The 13,754-nt window shown below is 47.9% G+C and overlaps 2 protein-coding genes and 1 non-coding gene across 11 annotated transcripts in view; 2 read left to right on the top strand and 1 right to left on the bottom strand.

The window, feature by feature from the left end:
• The window catches only part of RAD54L (RAD54 like), a 32,258-nt gene extending 24,267 nt beyond the window's left edge, over nucleotides 1–7,991 (top strand). For 8 of the 9 annotated variants that reach the window (XM_074007874.1, XM_074007864.1, XM_074007861.1 and 5 more), the window contains 9 exons: nucleotides 358–484; nucleotides 2,130–2,204; nucleotides 2,340–2,470; nucleotides 3,015–3,125; nucleotides 3,278–3,401; nucleotides 3,784–3,862; nucleotides 4,182–4,361; nucleotides 7,337–7,500; nucleotides 7,592–7,991. In XM_074007874.1, the coding sequence (XP_073863975.1) occupies nucleotides 358–484; nucleotides 2,130–2,204; nucleotides 2,340–2,470; nucleotides 3,015–3,125; nucleotides 3,278–3,401; nucleotides 3,784–3,862; nucleotides 4,182–4,361; nucleotides 7,337–7,500; nucleotides 7,592–7,802 (1,202 nt within the window). In that variant the 3' untranslated portion in view covers nucleotides 7,803–7,991. Of the gene's footprint in view, nucleotides 1–357; nucleotides 485–2,129; nucleotides 2,205–2,339; nucleotides 2,471–3,014; nucleotides 3,126–3,277; nucleotides 3,402–3,783; nucleotides 3,863–3,973; nucleotides 4,047–4,181; nucleotides 4,362–7,336; nucleotides 7,501–7,591 lie in introns of all 9 variants that reach the window. The other variant, XR_012420656.1, reaches the window with a different exon arrangement.
• LRRC41 (leucine rich repeat containing 41) overlaps nucleotides 7,920–13,754 on the bottom strand; it is a 27,756-nt gene continuing 21,921 nt past the window's right edge. Inside the window, exons 5-10 of the mRNA XM_005543484.4 lie at nucleotides 10,641–10,901; nucleotides 9,916–10,080; nucleotides 9,712–9,810; nucleotides 9,016–9,138; nucleotides 8,702–8,777; nucleotides 7,920–8,604 (exon numbers count right to left, since the gene is read on the bottom strand). Of these exons, the coding sequence (XP_005543541.3) occupies nucleotides 8,385–8,604; nucleotides 8,702–8,777; nucleotides 9,016–9,138; nucleotides 9,712–9,810; nucleotides 9,916–10,080; nucleotides 10,641–10,901 (944 nt within the window). The 3' untranslated portion in view covers nucleotides 7,920–8,384. The remainder of the gene's footprint in view (nucleotides 8,605–8,701; nucleotides 8,778–9,015; nucleotides 9,139–9,711; nucleotides 9,811–9,915; nucleotides 10,081–10,640; nucleotides 10,902–13,754) is intronic.
• TRNAM-CAU (transfer RNA methionine (anticodon CAU)) lies at nucleotides 11,161–11,233 on the top strand. Its single transcript has one exon. It is a non-coding gene; the product is annotated as a tRNA-Met (tRNA).

The following is a 13,754-nucleotide window of genomic DNA, read 5'->3' as shown; positions in this document are numbered from 1 at the left end:
TGAGCCGAGATTGTGCCACTGCGCTCCAGCCTGGGTGACAGAGCAAGACTCCAATTTAGGAAAAAAAAAAAAAAATCCACTCTGGCCATGTTTGTCTTTTTAGTGGACTATTCAGTCCATTTACATTTACTCTAAGTAATTATATATTTGGATTTTCACCTATCATCTCACTATTTGGCCTTTCAAGTCTTCACTGCTTTGATACCTCTCTGATCTGTTAAACAGAAATTGGCCTATATTTTGTTTAGCCTTGTTCTTGGTAGGAAGGCTGTTGTGAGAAGGTAGTCTGCCATCACTAGCTGTGGGAAAATCATTCCTTTTCCACATTCTTCTGTTTTCCTTCTCTCTTGTTTTTAGGGACTGCCCATGAATTCAAGAAGCATTTTGAATTGCCAATTTTGAAGGGTCGAGATGCTGCTGCTAGTGAGGCAGACAGGAAGCTAGGAGAAGAGCGGCTGAGGGAGCTCACCAGTATTGTGAATAGGTAATGACCTCAAGCAAAGTCATTAGAATTGCCTCCCAAACCATCCATGGCCAGTCCTTTGGGGGCTTTGCCTGTCTAGAGCCCTCAAAGGCTGAGATTCTAGGAAGGGAGTGGGATCTGTGTCCTAACTACGGCCACTGAATAAACAAAGGAGTCTTGGAGGCGAAGTTCCTGCTTTCTTTCTAGCCTGGGCTCTGTGGTCTGGTTTTGGTCTGTTTATCAGCCTGCTGAGGAAGCTCTTCTCTGATGCTGCTGGACTTCTTGAGCAAAGTATACCTTGAAGCATTACTAGTATTTCCAAAGCTTCCTGTCAGTTTGTCTCAGACCCGAAGCATTAGGCTTTTCTTCCCAGGCCCCATAGTCATTCTGTGACAGGTAGGAGAAGATCTGAAAGGGGCTTGTAGCTCCCAGGCTAAGAGGACTTACTTTTTCATGGGACTTACATAACCCAGGGGGTAGGCACATTCTGGACTCCTTTGTCCAGAGGTGGTATGCACTTAATAGGTTACATTCTAAAGAGTCCTCCTGCCCTTCCCAACAACTGCCTGGCTACCTGGCTACCTCTCCCTACCAATTTTAGATGGCAGGCTGGGTGTGGTGGCTCATGCCTATAATCCCACCACTTTGGGAAGCTGAGGCAGGTGGATCACTTGAGGTAAGGAGTTCGAGACCAGCCTGGCCAACATGGGGAAAAACAAAAATTAGCTGGGTGTGGTGGGGTGCACCTGTAGTCCCAGCTACTCTGGAGGGAGAGGCAGGAGAATCGCTTGAACCTGGGAGGCGGAGGTTGGAGTGAGCTGAGACGCGCCACTGCACTCCAGCCTAGGTGACACAGCAAGACTCCGTCTCAAAAAAAAAAAAAAAAAAAATTAGATGGCAGGAAGAAGAATTGGTGTTTTCTTAAGATCTGCTTCTTAGGTGCCTGATCCCTATCCTTCCTGGTCTTCCCAGGAGGTCTATGCTTAATTCCATTTAGCCATGTAGCGGTGGGCATTTGGACAAATGCAAGCGGAAACTCCCCTAAGGACTTAGTAATTTACAGCTTGCTTTTCCTGTTAGAGCTCCTGTCTCAATGGGAAGCCTCAGTCTTCTCTTGAAGACTAGGCAGCGTATTGAAGGGGAAGAGAAAGTGCTGCCTGTCTAAGCTAGAATGTTTGGAAGGTCTTTGTTCCCATAACTGAGACCCTGATACAGATGTGTTTGACATAGGTCTGATGAGTCTCTACATTTTTTTTTTTTTTGAGACAGAGTCTTGCTCTTATTGCCCAGGCTGGAGTGCGATGGGGTGATCTCGACTCACTGCAACCTCCACCCCCTGGGTTCAAGCAATTCTCCTGCCTCAGCCTCCTGAGTAGCTGGGTTTACAGGCGCCTGCCACCACATTTGGCTAATTTTCGTATTTTTAGTAGAGAAAGGGTTTCTCCATTTTGGCCAGGCTGGTCTCGAACTCCTGACCTCAGGTGATCCTCCGCCTCGGCTTCCCAAAGTGCTGGGATTACAGGTGTTAGCTACTGTGCCTGACCAGTCTCTGACATTTGATACTGTAAAAGAGGGCTAGTCTTGGTCCTTTGGGTGGTAGCTTTTATTCCCGTAGTTAGCATGGCAATTTTACCAGCCTCTTGCCTTTTTACCCTGTTTTCTCTAGATGCCTGATACGGAGGACTTCTGATATCCTTTCTAAATATCTGCCTGTGAAGATTGAGCAGGTCGTTTGTTGTAGGTACTGAACTCAACTGAAAGATCTGGAGTGAGTGGGTCAAAGCCTAGCTCCTGAAGCATGGCTGGACTCTCAAGGTGTTCTCAGAGGACAAGAGGGTGGTCTAGCTTTTTCCACTGACCCAGCTGCCTTTTTTAGGCTGACACCCCTTCAGACTGAGTTATACAAGAGGTTTCTGAGACAAGCCAAACCAGCAGAAGAATTGCGTGAGGGCAAGATGAGTGTGTCTTCCCTTTCTTCCATCACCTCGCTAAAGAAGCTTTGTAATCGTGAGTTGGGCTTGTGTCCTGGTGTCCTCTGTGAGAGTGAGCAAGGGAGGGTAGGTTCCTGTAGTGGCCCGGCGACCCTCACTAAAACTTGTCTAGAGTCATCCTCATAGAGGCCACATGTGATTCCAACCCTACCCAAAGCACGAACCCTGCATTGTGGACTCTGTTTACCAGACCCTTTGCTTTGGAAAATTGAACTCATCTTCTGTCCAGTCCATGCTTGATGACCTGGGATATGTCGACTGTGTTTGTGAGTGCTTGCATGTACACATGCTCATATACAATGTTGGGCAGGAGGAAAAATAACAAAGAAACCTTGCCTGCTCTGTTATAGCTCCCTTCTTGTTGGGAGAACACATTAGTGAGTGAGATTGTCCATCCATTGTCCCAGATGGCACCGACTGTATCCTGTTGGAATTTGGTAGGATGAAGATCAAGCAAGTCTGATATTGAGGAAGGCCTTCTGGGCTAGGCTTCTAGAGGGAGTTCTAGTGAACACTGTTCAGAAAACAAAGTAGCTGGGTTTTGTTTTGTTTTCTCCCAGATCCAGCTCTAATCCATGATAAGTGTGTGGAAGAGGAGGATGGCTTTGTGGGTGCCTTGGACCTCTTCCCTCCTGGTTATAGCTCAAAGGCCCTGGAGCCCCAGCTGTCAGGTGACCCTTTTCCTACCAGTATGTGGGCTTCTCTAGGAGGAGGGTGGGAGATTGTCTTTGTGCTAGGGCTGTCCTGTTTCAAGGCAGGATATCAAAAGTGCCTGGGCCATTGGGATAGCCAGTAGGGGATTGCTGGTTGCTGCTCTTCCCAGGTAAGATGCTGGTCCTGGATTACATTCTGGCGGTGACCCGAAGCTGTAGCAGTGACAAAGTAGTGCTGGTGTCGAATTACACCCAGACTTTGGATCTCTTTGAGAAGCTGTGCCGGGCCCGAAGGTAGGGAAGAGCCTAACCAGGATGCCAAAGGGGATGTACCCCTCCCCTACTGCCCCTCTAGTTCTGATTTGTGGATGTGGGCCAAGATCTGGGCACATAAATGCTTTCCCTGAAGATATCTTCCCTTATTGCTGTGATGGCCCCAGCTCAATCTCCAAGTAGAAGATCCCCTAGTCCTTCAGGTACTCCTTTAGGACAGAGTCTTGGCCTCTAGCTCCCTGCCCCTGCCTTTGGGAGCTTAGGGCCTCAAGCATGGTTATTTCAATCCCTTCAGTAGCTCTCACTCTGCTTTCTTGGGTCTTTTTAAAAAAGTTTTTATTTTTAAATTTTTTTTCCCCAATCACTGAAGCTCTATTTTCTTGGGTCTCAAATCCCCCTTCAGGTACTTATATGTCCGCCTGGATGGCACGATGTCCATTAAGAAGCGAGCCAAGGTTGTAGAACGCTTCAATAGTCCATCGGTAAATGCACATCCCCTGTCCTCACACCACCAATGCAGTATCATCAGAATTAAGGATTGATGGAGAAGCGATAAGGGGTTACCTTGATTTTTTTTTTTCTTCTTCCCCTAGTGGATATGGTAGGATTTGGCTGGTTGGTGATGGCTGGGCTGGGAACTGACTTTGTGCGTTGAGAAATTGGCTGGTGAGCGGATAAACTGGTGGCTTTCACAATTGGTACTGAGTAGTATAGAGGCATGAGAGAGGAGCTGGTTGGGCTGAGCAGGATCCCAGTTTAGGCTATAAGAGGTTCCTTTTCTCCTGTTTCTTCTCTTTCCAGAGCCCTGACTTTGTCTTCATGCTGAGCAGCAAAGCTGGGGGCTGTGGCCTCAATCTTATTGGGGCTAACCGGCTGGTCATGTTTGACCCCGACTGGAACCCAGCCAATGATGAACAAGCCATGGCCCGAGTCTGGCGAGATGGTCAAAAGAAGACTTGCTATATCTACCGCCTGCTGTCTGTAAGGATGGTGATAGTAGTCATAGTGGGGGTGGGTTATGGAACGAGACCTTCAGGACCATCTTGTTTCTTAGTGCCTCTCTTTGGCCTTTCTGTCTCTAGCAGTAGCCAAGCTATGGGCCCAGAAGTGAGTCCTTTATTCTTCTGTTCTCCCTCCCCTTCTCTCCATCCCATTCCCTCAAACCATTCTTACTGTGCCATCTGAACACTTGTTCAGTACATCCTTTTCATAGGACACCTGCTTCCCTCATACATGATTTCTGCTGTGTCACCAGCCTTGTAGTCTTCTCTCATCCCCTGTCCTATTTGCATTCTCCAAGTTATCAATTATCACCTTCAGACCATCCATCCCATAGTTCCTCTCTTGCAGCTTACGTCGTTGGACTTGACTACCCTCTTTTCTTCCTTGCTGCAGTCCTCTATCCTCTGCTATATTCCTACTTCCTAATTCATTGATGACTTTGGACACTAGCTCAGCCTTCATTTCTTTCCCAAAGCCAGCAATCATACTGGCTGACCTCAAGGACCATGCGGTTATCCAGCACTCTGGCCTTCATGTTTCCTTGACCTCATCTCAATCCCCCTTCATCTTAACTATTCCTAAGGTCACACTGTGGAACTTGTTAGAACCCAAAACCTTAATAATTGTCATTCTACTCTCACTTCTTGTCCTCCTAGCTTTCACATACCTGCTGTATCTGCTTCAGCCTAATGTTCCAGTAGCCTCTCCCCTTCCCACCCTCCCACTCATCTGGCTTGACTTCCTTGTTTATTTAGCCCAGTCTTCATTGTGCATCCTTTCAGCTACTCTTTTCCCAATACCCATTCCAGTTGGATTATTTGAGCTGTTTTCAGCTTCTACACCAGCTACATTGCATTTACAGGTTGGTACTACCACAAATTCATGTTCTCTTTTTGAGGTGGGCCATATCTCATTTCCTTCAACCATTTCAAGCATCTACCATTTCTCTCAAATTTCCTGCCTAACTCATCTTCTTTCTACTCACTCATCAGACTCCTTATACCACTGAACCTACCTTCAAATATACTACTGACTTCCTAATTGCCAAAACAGGAGACTATTGATTTTTCCTCTTTGTGTATCTCACACTGTGACTAATCATCCCTTTAAAAATGCTCTTCTAGGCTGGGTGCAGGAGGATCACTTGAGGCCAGGAGTTTGAGGCTATAGTGAGCTAGGATTGTGCCACTCTATCCTGGGTGACAGAATAAAAAAAAAAAATTTTTTTTTTTCCATCACTTAATCTACATTTCCACTTAGATTTTTAATGAGCACTTTAGAAGTATCATGACTAAACTCATTCCCCTTCTAATTAATTGATTGATTTTGAGACAGTTTCTTTCAGGGGCCTAAGCTGGAGTACAGTGGCACGATCATGGCCCACTACAGCTTCAACCTCCCACCTCAACCCCCTGAAGTAGCTGGGGCTACAGGTGTGTGCCACCACACCCGGATAACTTTTTTCTTTATTTTTGTAGAGAAGGGGTCCTGCTATGTTGCCTAGGCTGGTCTCGAACATCTGGACTCAAGCGATCCTCCCACCTTGGCCTTCCCAAGTGCTGGGATTAACAGCATGAGCCACCACACCTGGCGCCCTTTCTGAATGTTGTTCTTAATGGCTCCATTATCCACCCAACCCAAAACTCGGAATAATCTTACCGGACTATTCTTTTTCCTAACAACCAGATTCCTACCAGTTTTCACTGATTTTTACCTTCTTGAAATTTCCTTAATCTAACCCTGCTCTCCAAGCCCTTCGGAGGTCATGGTCATCTGTCACTTGGATATTGTAGCAGCTTCCTAATTGTTTACTTCTGTCTTATCCCAACCCATTGTTCACATACTGCTTCCAGAAGGAACTTTCCAAAAATTCTGATTTTACTTTTCATCCCTTCGAAGACAAGATTAAGGCCTTCAGCATGGCATCCAAGGTTTTTTTTTTGAGATGGAGTCTTGCTCTTGTCGCCCAGGCTGGAGTGCAATGGCACAATCTCGGCTCACTGCAACCTCTGCCTCCTGGGTTCAAGCGATTCTCTTGCTTCTCCTGAGTAGCTGGGATTACAGGTGCCCACCACCACGCCTGGCTAATTTTTGTATTTTTAGTAGAGAGGGGGTTTCGCCATGTTGGCCAGGCTGGTCTCGAACTCCTGACCTTGTGATCTGCCTGCCTCGGCCTCCCAAAGTGCTGGGATTACAGGCATGAGCCACCATGCCTGTCCCCAAGGTTCTTTAATGTGGCCTCTGCTGACTTCCCAGTCTCAGCTCTTACTATACTCCCACCAACCTCTAGTTAGCCTGAACTCCTCACAGTCCTCCAATAGGCCAGTAGTATTCCTTTGTTCCTATGCTGGGAATGCCTTTCTTTGTATCTTTTCTTACAAACCATCTATTCATTTTCAAGATTGAGCTTAAGGATAGAGTTTCAAGTTTTCAATACTCTTCTACTCTACCATCCGTATGGACTCCCAGTTATCCTGTACCGATTTCTGTCATTGTATCAACTCTTTAAATGTTTGTCTTTCTCACTATTCTAGGAGCTCAAGGATAGGGGATATATATGATTCTTCTTTGTATCCTAATGTCAGCACAGGGTCTGAAATAGAATAGATACCCAAATGATATTTATTGAATGAATTAGAGTTGGGCTTGGTATGGAAATCTGAAGCTGCAGCAGACAAACCTCAGTTCACCCTAAAGGGATTTAGCCAGGCTCCGGGACCCTTCATTAGTATGGAAAATAGCCTGGGTCTACATGACTATTCATGTCATGTTCTCAGGGGAGAGACTGGGAAAATGGGCCTCAGCTGAGTAGAGATAATGCTCTGGGACTCATACTTTTTATTCATATCCCCTTCCCGGGTAGCTGTGTTTCACCCCTTTGGTTTTCCTGCTCCCTTTTTATGGGGATGGCTAAGCACTGTATCCGTTGACATTCCGCACCTGCTCTTCCCCAGGCAGGGACCATTGAGGAGAAGATCTTCCAGCGTCAGAGCCACAAGAAGGCACTGAGCAGCTGTGTGGTGGACGAGGAGCAGGATGTAGAGCGCCACTTCTCTCTGGGCGAGTTGAAGGAGCTGTTTATCCTGGATGAAGCTAGCCTCAGTGACACACATGACAGGTGGGGAAGTGCCCTAACCATTATCTCTAAGCTACCCACACAGCAGGGAGATGGGTTCCGTAGTGACTTCAGCTGTGCCTTCTTTCCCTAGGTTGCACTGCCGACGCTGTGTCAACAGCCGTCAGATCCGGCCACCCCCTGATGGTTCTGACTGCACTTCAGACCTGGCTCAGTGGAACCACTGCACTGATAAGCGGGGGCTCCAGGATGAGGTACTCCAGGCTGCCTGGGATGCTGCCTCCACTGCCATCACCTTCGTCTTCCACCAACGTTCTCATGAGGAGCAGCGGGGCCTCTGCTGATAACCAGCTGGTCTGGGTGTAGCTCTTAGAGGAAGGAGATAGGGAAAAGGGGTTCCTTGCCCCACAGGGCCCTGTTGAATTTTGTTCTCTGGGAGAAAATCATCAAGAAGGGCTGCATGATGTTTGCCCAAAATTTATTTTATAAGAAAAACTTTTTTGGTTAAAAAAAAGAATAAAGGTATGAAAGGGTTTGAGGCCTGAGAGCAGTGTGGTAAGCCCAGCAGGGAAGAAGCCCCCTATACTTCTCTAAAGCCTGGGTGCCTGCTTGAGGAGGGAAGGCAGGAACCCAGGGGCAGGGGAGGGCGTCTCTTCAGCAATGATGATGACCACTGTAACCTCCTAGCCCAGGGTTCCCAGCATACTGAGTAAGGGGCCCAAAGACACTAAACCCAGCTGTGAGAATGCCTCTTTGCTGGGCCTCATCAAGGCCTCCAGGACCTCAGTGCAAGGGAAGAAGGAAAAAAGAGACAAAAGGTGACAGAAAGAGAAAGATAGAACTGGTGGTTGGGGTTCTGGGCAGCCCATGCTTCAGCCCCTGCAAGCTGATGGTACCGAGCATGAGACTGTGAGGTACGGGCCCCATCACATGGTGCTAACATAATCTGCGAAGGCCTGGGATGAGTCCCATGAGTCGCTAACCACATGGCAGGTAGCCCGGAGTCGCCGGATGGCTTCCCTGGCTGTGACTGCATCCTGGTCCAGCCAGTTTTGGAAGAGGCGCAGGTGACCAAAGGCTCCACGGCCCCAGCGCTCCAGCCGCTTGGCGAACTCCAGAAGCCCATCTGGCTTGATGCAGTTGGAACTGGTAGGGTGAGATGGATTAGATATCCAGGAAGCAGCAAATTCCTGGTCTATATCTCTGTAGCCCCATCCCTTGTCTTGCCCTTCCCCTCATGTACCTGATGTCCAGCTGACAGAGAGAGGAGGATGAATCCTCTGAGAAAACATCTGCCAAGGCCAGCAGGCCAGCATTCCCTGGAGAGAAGGGGAGAAGTGCCTGTCACCTCCACCCAAGAACAGGGAACAAGGGTATCCCAACCCAACTGTGGCTGGGGAGAAGCCCAGCCCTGCTGGTTCCTGAAGCCCCAGCACAGAAATATCTGTATTCCAACTCCCACGTTCCCAATGGAGAGGTCTTTGCCTTTATCCAGTGAGTTTTTAGGTCAAAGGCCTAGCTCCTTTCCCCTCTGCCTCCCCAGGGTCTGGCCCCCACCCAGGCGGTTCCCTGGCAGCCGGAGGCCCTTCAGTGTGGAGTTGCCCTTCATAGCAGCAACCATCTCAGGCAGAAATTGGGCTGGGCGCTTCTCAAACAGACGGCAGAAGGAGAAGGTAATCTCTGTCAAGAAAAATTATAGTAAATTCTGATGGCTGTATTAGGACTTGTGCCGCCCCCCCTACCCCAGTTGGCCCTAGCAAGGGGTATTAACATTGTATAGGCCCAAAAAGAGGAAGGAATTTTTCTAGACTCCATGCAAGGCTGGAACTAAATCAGAATCCAAACCAAAGACTGAACCTAAATGTTCACTATTAGGAGGTTCTCTGCATGGACAATTCTCCATTAACTTTCTTCTTTCCCTATCACTGACCACCCTCTATGCGGGGTTGGGGATCAGAGAAAAGTCTATGAAGGGAGCCTGGCACAGTACATTTTGCCCCACCACCACCATTTTGTCCACCTCTGAAAGGTAAGAGCAACTTCTGGGTGAGGCACTCTAAAAGAGTAATTTTTCATGTTTAGCAGAGGAGGAATTGAGGTTGGGGCTTTTAGAAGGAAAGTCATGCAGGTTCTATATCCATTTTATAGTTGAGGACACAAGGCCAAGAAAGGAACAGTGGTTTGCTCACTCAGATAATGGCAGAACCACAGTGAAGACCCAGGAAATGTCCAGGTTCTGAATGAGGGACTTACCTTGCAGAGTCAGATTCTGTAGCAAAAAGAGCACCTCGCTCTGACAGTCAGCCAGATTCATGTCATGGAAGCTCAGTCTTTTCAGGGCTAGGTTGTACTCTGGATAGGAGGCAGAGATCATGGACCATGGACCTTAGCTTTCCTAGAGAACAGTGCTAGGTCCCCACCTACTCCTCTCCCTTCACCATTCTGGCTGGGTCCTACCTTTGAGTGTTTGCAAAACAAGCCCAAAATCCTGGGGAGAGGCAAAGGTGGCACTATCCAGGGACAGCTGCTGCAGAGAACCCGAGGCCTTCAGAACGGAGCACAGCAGTGGGGCTGGCTGGGCTCCCCGTGGAAATCCCATCTCCAACTGCTCCAGGCAGTTTTCTGGATATGGTGGGGAAAGAAGATTCCAGCTGGCCATCTCTACCTCACTCCCATAGTAGGTCCCATCCTGTTCTTAAGGGATTCATCTAAAAAATTATTTATTCATTCACTTGTTGAATGCCTACCATATGTCAGCACTGTGCTAGATTCTGGATATTGAGCACTAAATAAGAGATTTAATCCTTGCCCTGGTAGAACTTTTAGACCAGGAAGACAGGCTACTCAGACAAGCAAATAAAGTACACAGAGTGGTGGGACAGGAGACATACAAGAACTAAGGGAACATACAGCAGGGGAACTAATCTAGTCTAAAGGTCAGTTCTTTTCCTTTTCTGGAGACCAAGATGTCTTGGTCACTCTCTGCAGGTCTTATGGTGGTTTAGGCCCTGTCTAGCTCAATAGTATCTTAGTGGCAAGCTCTAAAGGGGAACAGGTTCCAGAGAAGCCAGGAATGAGTGATAGAGGAGGTCCTTCCCCTTTCCTCATACGAATGCATCTGCACGTTTGTGTGCAGATACACGTGCATGCACACACACAAACACACACACACAGTGCTTCACCTGGTATCTCCTCATCGCCTATTATGAGGCTAGGGGGTCCTGCATTCCCTGGCACACCAGGGTTGTCCCGCTGGCTTGGGTGGTCAACACGAATAGAGAGGACCCGTAGCAGTGGCAGTGCTCGCACGATAGCACGTGTCAGCTCCAGGATGGGCAGTGGTGAGAACAGGTCACTGAGATGCAGGGCACGGAGGCGACATCCAGCCTGGCCTGACAGGGCCCGCAGGCTGTCTAGCAGGCGGAAGATGTTAGAGCCCAGGCCTATGGCAAGAAAGAGATTAAGTCAGAACCATGTGGGAGTGTCAGCAGGGGTAATATATTCAAATACAACTCCAAATACTTTTGGTTACTAGCAAATCTCTTGGGTTTTGGCTCAGCTTATTTAAACCCATTTGTCTTAACTACTCATCCATGTCTTGCTTTTTCCTTAGGTAACCAGCATACTGAGGTCTGCTGTTTCGGGCTATGCCCATAAGAAGCATCAGTCAGGGCAGAGTCACAAAATTTAGAAGATACGTCTGCCTCCTTAGCACAGCAGGCAGCGCGTCAGTCTCATAATCTGAAGGTCCTGAGTTCGTACCTCAGAGGGGGCAGCTGGTATTTGGCCGGGCGCGGTGGCTCACGCCTGTAATCCCAGCACTTTGGGAGGCGGAGACGGGCGGATCACGAGGTCAGGAGATCGAGACCATCCTGGCTAACACGGTGAAACCCCGTCTCTACTAAAAAAATACAGAAAAAACTAGCCGGGCGAGATGGCGAGCGCCTGTAGTCCCAGCTACTGGGGAGGCTGAGGCAGGAGAATGGCGTAAACCCGGGAGGCGGAGCTTGCAGTGAGCTGAGATCCAGCCACTACACTCCAGCCTGGGCGACAGAGCGAGACTCCGTCTCAAAAAAAAAAAAAAAAAAAAAAAAAGATACAATATGGTGAAGCAGCATGTGGCTACTAGCTGAATGACAGGCCCAGACAGTAGCAGGTCTCTGGATTTCTGGGTTCTGAGTAGTTTTCTGAAGAAACTGGCCTTGAAGGAAGTTTTAGACAGAGGGAGAAGACATAGTCAAGAATCCCAGTTAGTTGGGAGCACTGGCTCATGCCTGTAATCCCAACACTTTGGGAGGCCAAGGTGGGCAGATCACTTGAGGCCAAGAGTTCCAGACCAGCCTGGCCAACATGGTGAAACCCTGTCTCTACCGAAAATACAGAAATTAGCTGGGCTTGGTGGCACATGCCTGTAGTCCCAGCTACTGGGGAGGCTGAGGCAGGAGAATCACTTGAACCTGGGAGATGGAGGTTGCAGTGAGCCGAGATCACACCACTGCACTCCAGCCTGGGTGACAGAGCAAGACTGTCTCAAAAAAAAAAAAAAAAAAAAAAAAAAATCACAGCTCGGAGAGTGCAAGGCATGCATGGGACGCTTGCTTGTTTGGCTACATGAGGCTCAGGAAACAGCTCTAGAGGGCAGGGCTTTGAAGGCCACATTATGGAAAGGCAAAGGGATGGTTTAATCTCATAGGCAATAGGGAGCACCTAAAAACTATGGAGAGTGACAGTGACCCAACGGGGAATACTTTAGAAGAATCAATGGGTGGGAATGGGGCAGAAAAAAAATAACCAAATCCCACAGGATGGACTAGGATCCAGGAAGGTTAGTTGCTTAATGCGACAGGCAAATAATTCCTTGGACTGTGCAGGCTCCTGTTCATTCATTCATTCATTCATTCATTCATTCAACTAAACTACCCAGGGCCTACTAAATATCACGTTTTTTGCTAGACACTAGTGAGCAGAACATTGCTTTTTTTTTCTTACATAGCTTGATAATGTAAAGGAAACTGGGGGAATAAAGTACTATGGAATTACAAAGGATGGGTACCTAGTCCAGCTTACATCAGTAAAGGCACTCCAGCTAAGTCCTAAAAAACATAAAGGAGACAGGCTAAAATTTAGGAAGAATGATTGTGGCAGAGGCAACTTGGCATATGTAGAGTCCTGAAGGAGAACAAAAAAATTTCATAATGGCTGGTGTGAAATTGTGAAGGGGGAAGCATTCAAGATACAACTATAGGCCAGGTGTGGTGGCTCACACCTATATATTACCAGCACTTTGGGAGGCTGAGGTAGGCAGATCACCTGAGGTCAGGAGCCCAAGACCAGTCTGGCCAACATGGTAAAACCCTGTCTCTACTAAAAATACAAAAATTAGCTGGGTATAGTGGCGTGTGCCTGTAATCCCAGCTACTAAGGCAGTAGAATTGCTTGGACCTGAGAGGTGGAGGTTGCAGTGAGCCAAGATTACACCATTGCATTCCAGCCTGAGTGACAAGAGTGAGATTCCATGTCAAAAAAAAAAAAAAAAAAAGATACAACCATAGAAGTAACCAGGAGTGGCCGGGCGTGGTGGCTCACGCCTGTAATCCCAGCACTTTGGGAGGCCGAGACGGGCGGATCACAAGGTCAGGAGATCGAGACCATCCTGGCTAACACGGTGAAACCCCGTCTCTACTAAAAAATACAAAAAACTAGCCGGGCGAGGTGGCGGGCGCCTGTAGTCCCAGCTACTCGGGAGGCTGAGGCAGGAGAATGGCGTGAACCCGGGAGGCGGAGCTTGCAGTGAGCTGAGATCCGGCCACCGCACTCCAGCCTGGTTGACAGAGCGAGACTCCGTCTTAAAAAAAAAAAAAAAAAAAAAAAAAAGAACCAGGAGTGAGAACATGAATGACCCCTAAGTAAAATTAAGCAATATGGTGAGGGGAAGCCATTGAAAGCTGTTTGCGTGAATGAATGACAGGGTCATTTTTGACTGATTTTTGAAAGAATCAAGACTGCATTTTTCAAAGAATGCTTGGGCTGCAGCGCGGATAATGGATTTGTATGGTATGAGTAAGGAGTCCGGAGGAACTGCTGAAATTAGTTCAGGTAGGGAATAATGGTAGCTTGAATTAAGGATGTGGAGATAAATAAATGTATTTAACAAATTGTAAAGATAGGGCTGGGCGTAGTGGCTCATGACTATAATCTCAGCAGTGAAGGAGGCTGAGGTTGGTGGATCACTTGAGGCCAGGAGTTCAAGACCAGCCTGGCTGGGGAAACCCTGTCCTTACTAAAAATATAAAAAC

The sequence above is a fragment of the Macaca fascicularis genome, chromosome 1 (genome assembly GCF_037993035.2).
Source record: "Macaca fascicularis isolate 582-1 chromosome 1, T2T-MFA8v1.1".
NCBI classification, from domain to species: Eukaryota; Metazoa; Chordata; class Mammalia; order Primates; family Cercopithecidae; genus Macaca; species Macaca fascicularis.
The sequence above is the reverse complement of the archived record's forward strand: the minus strand, read 5'-3'. Positions and strand labels throughout refer to the sequence as shown.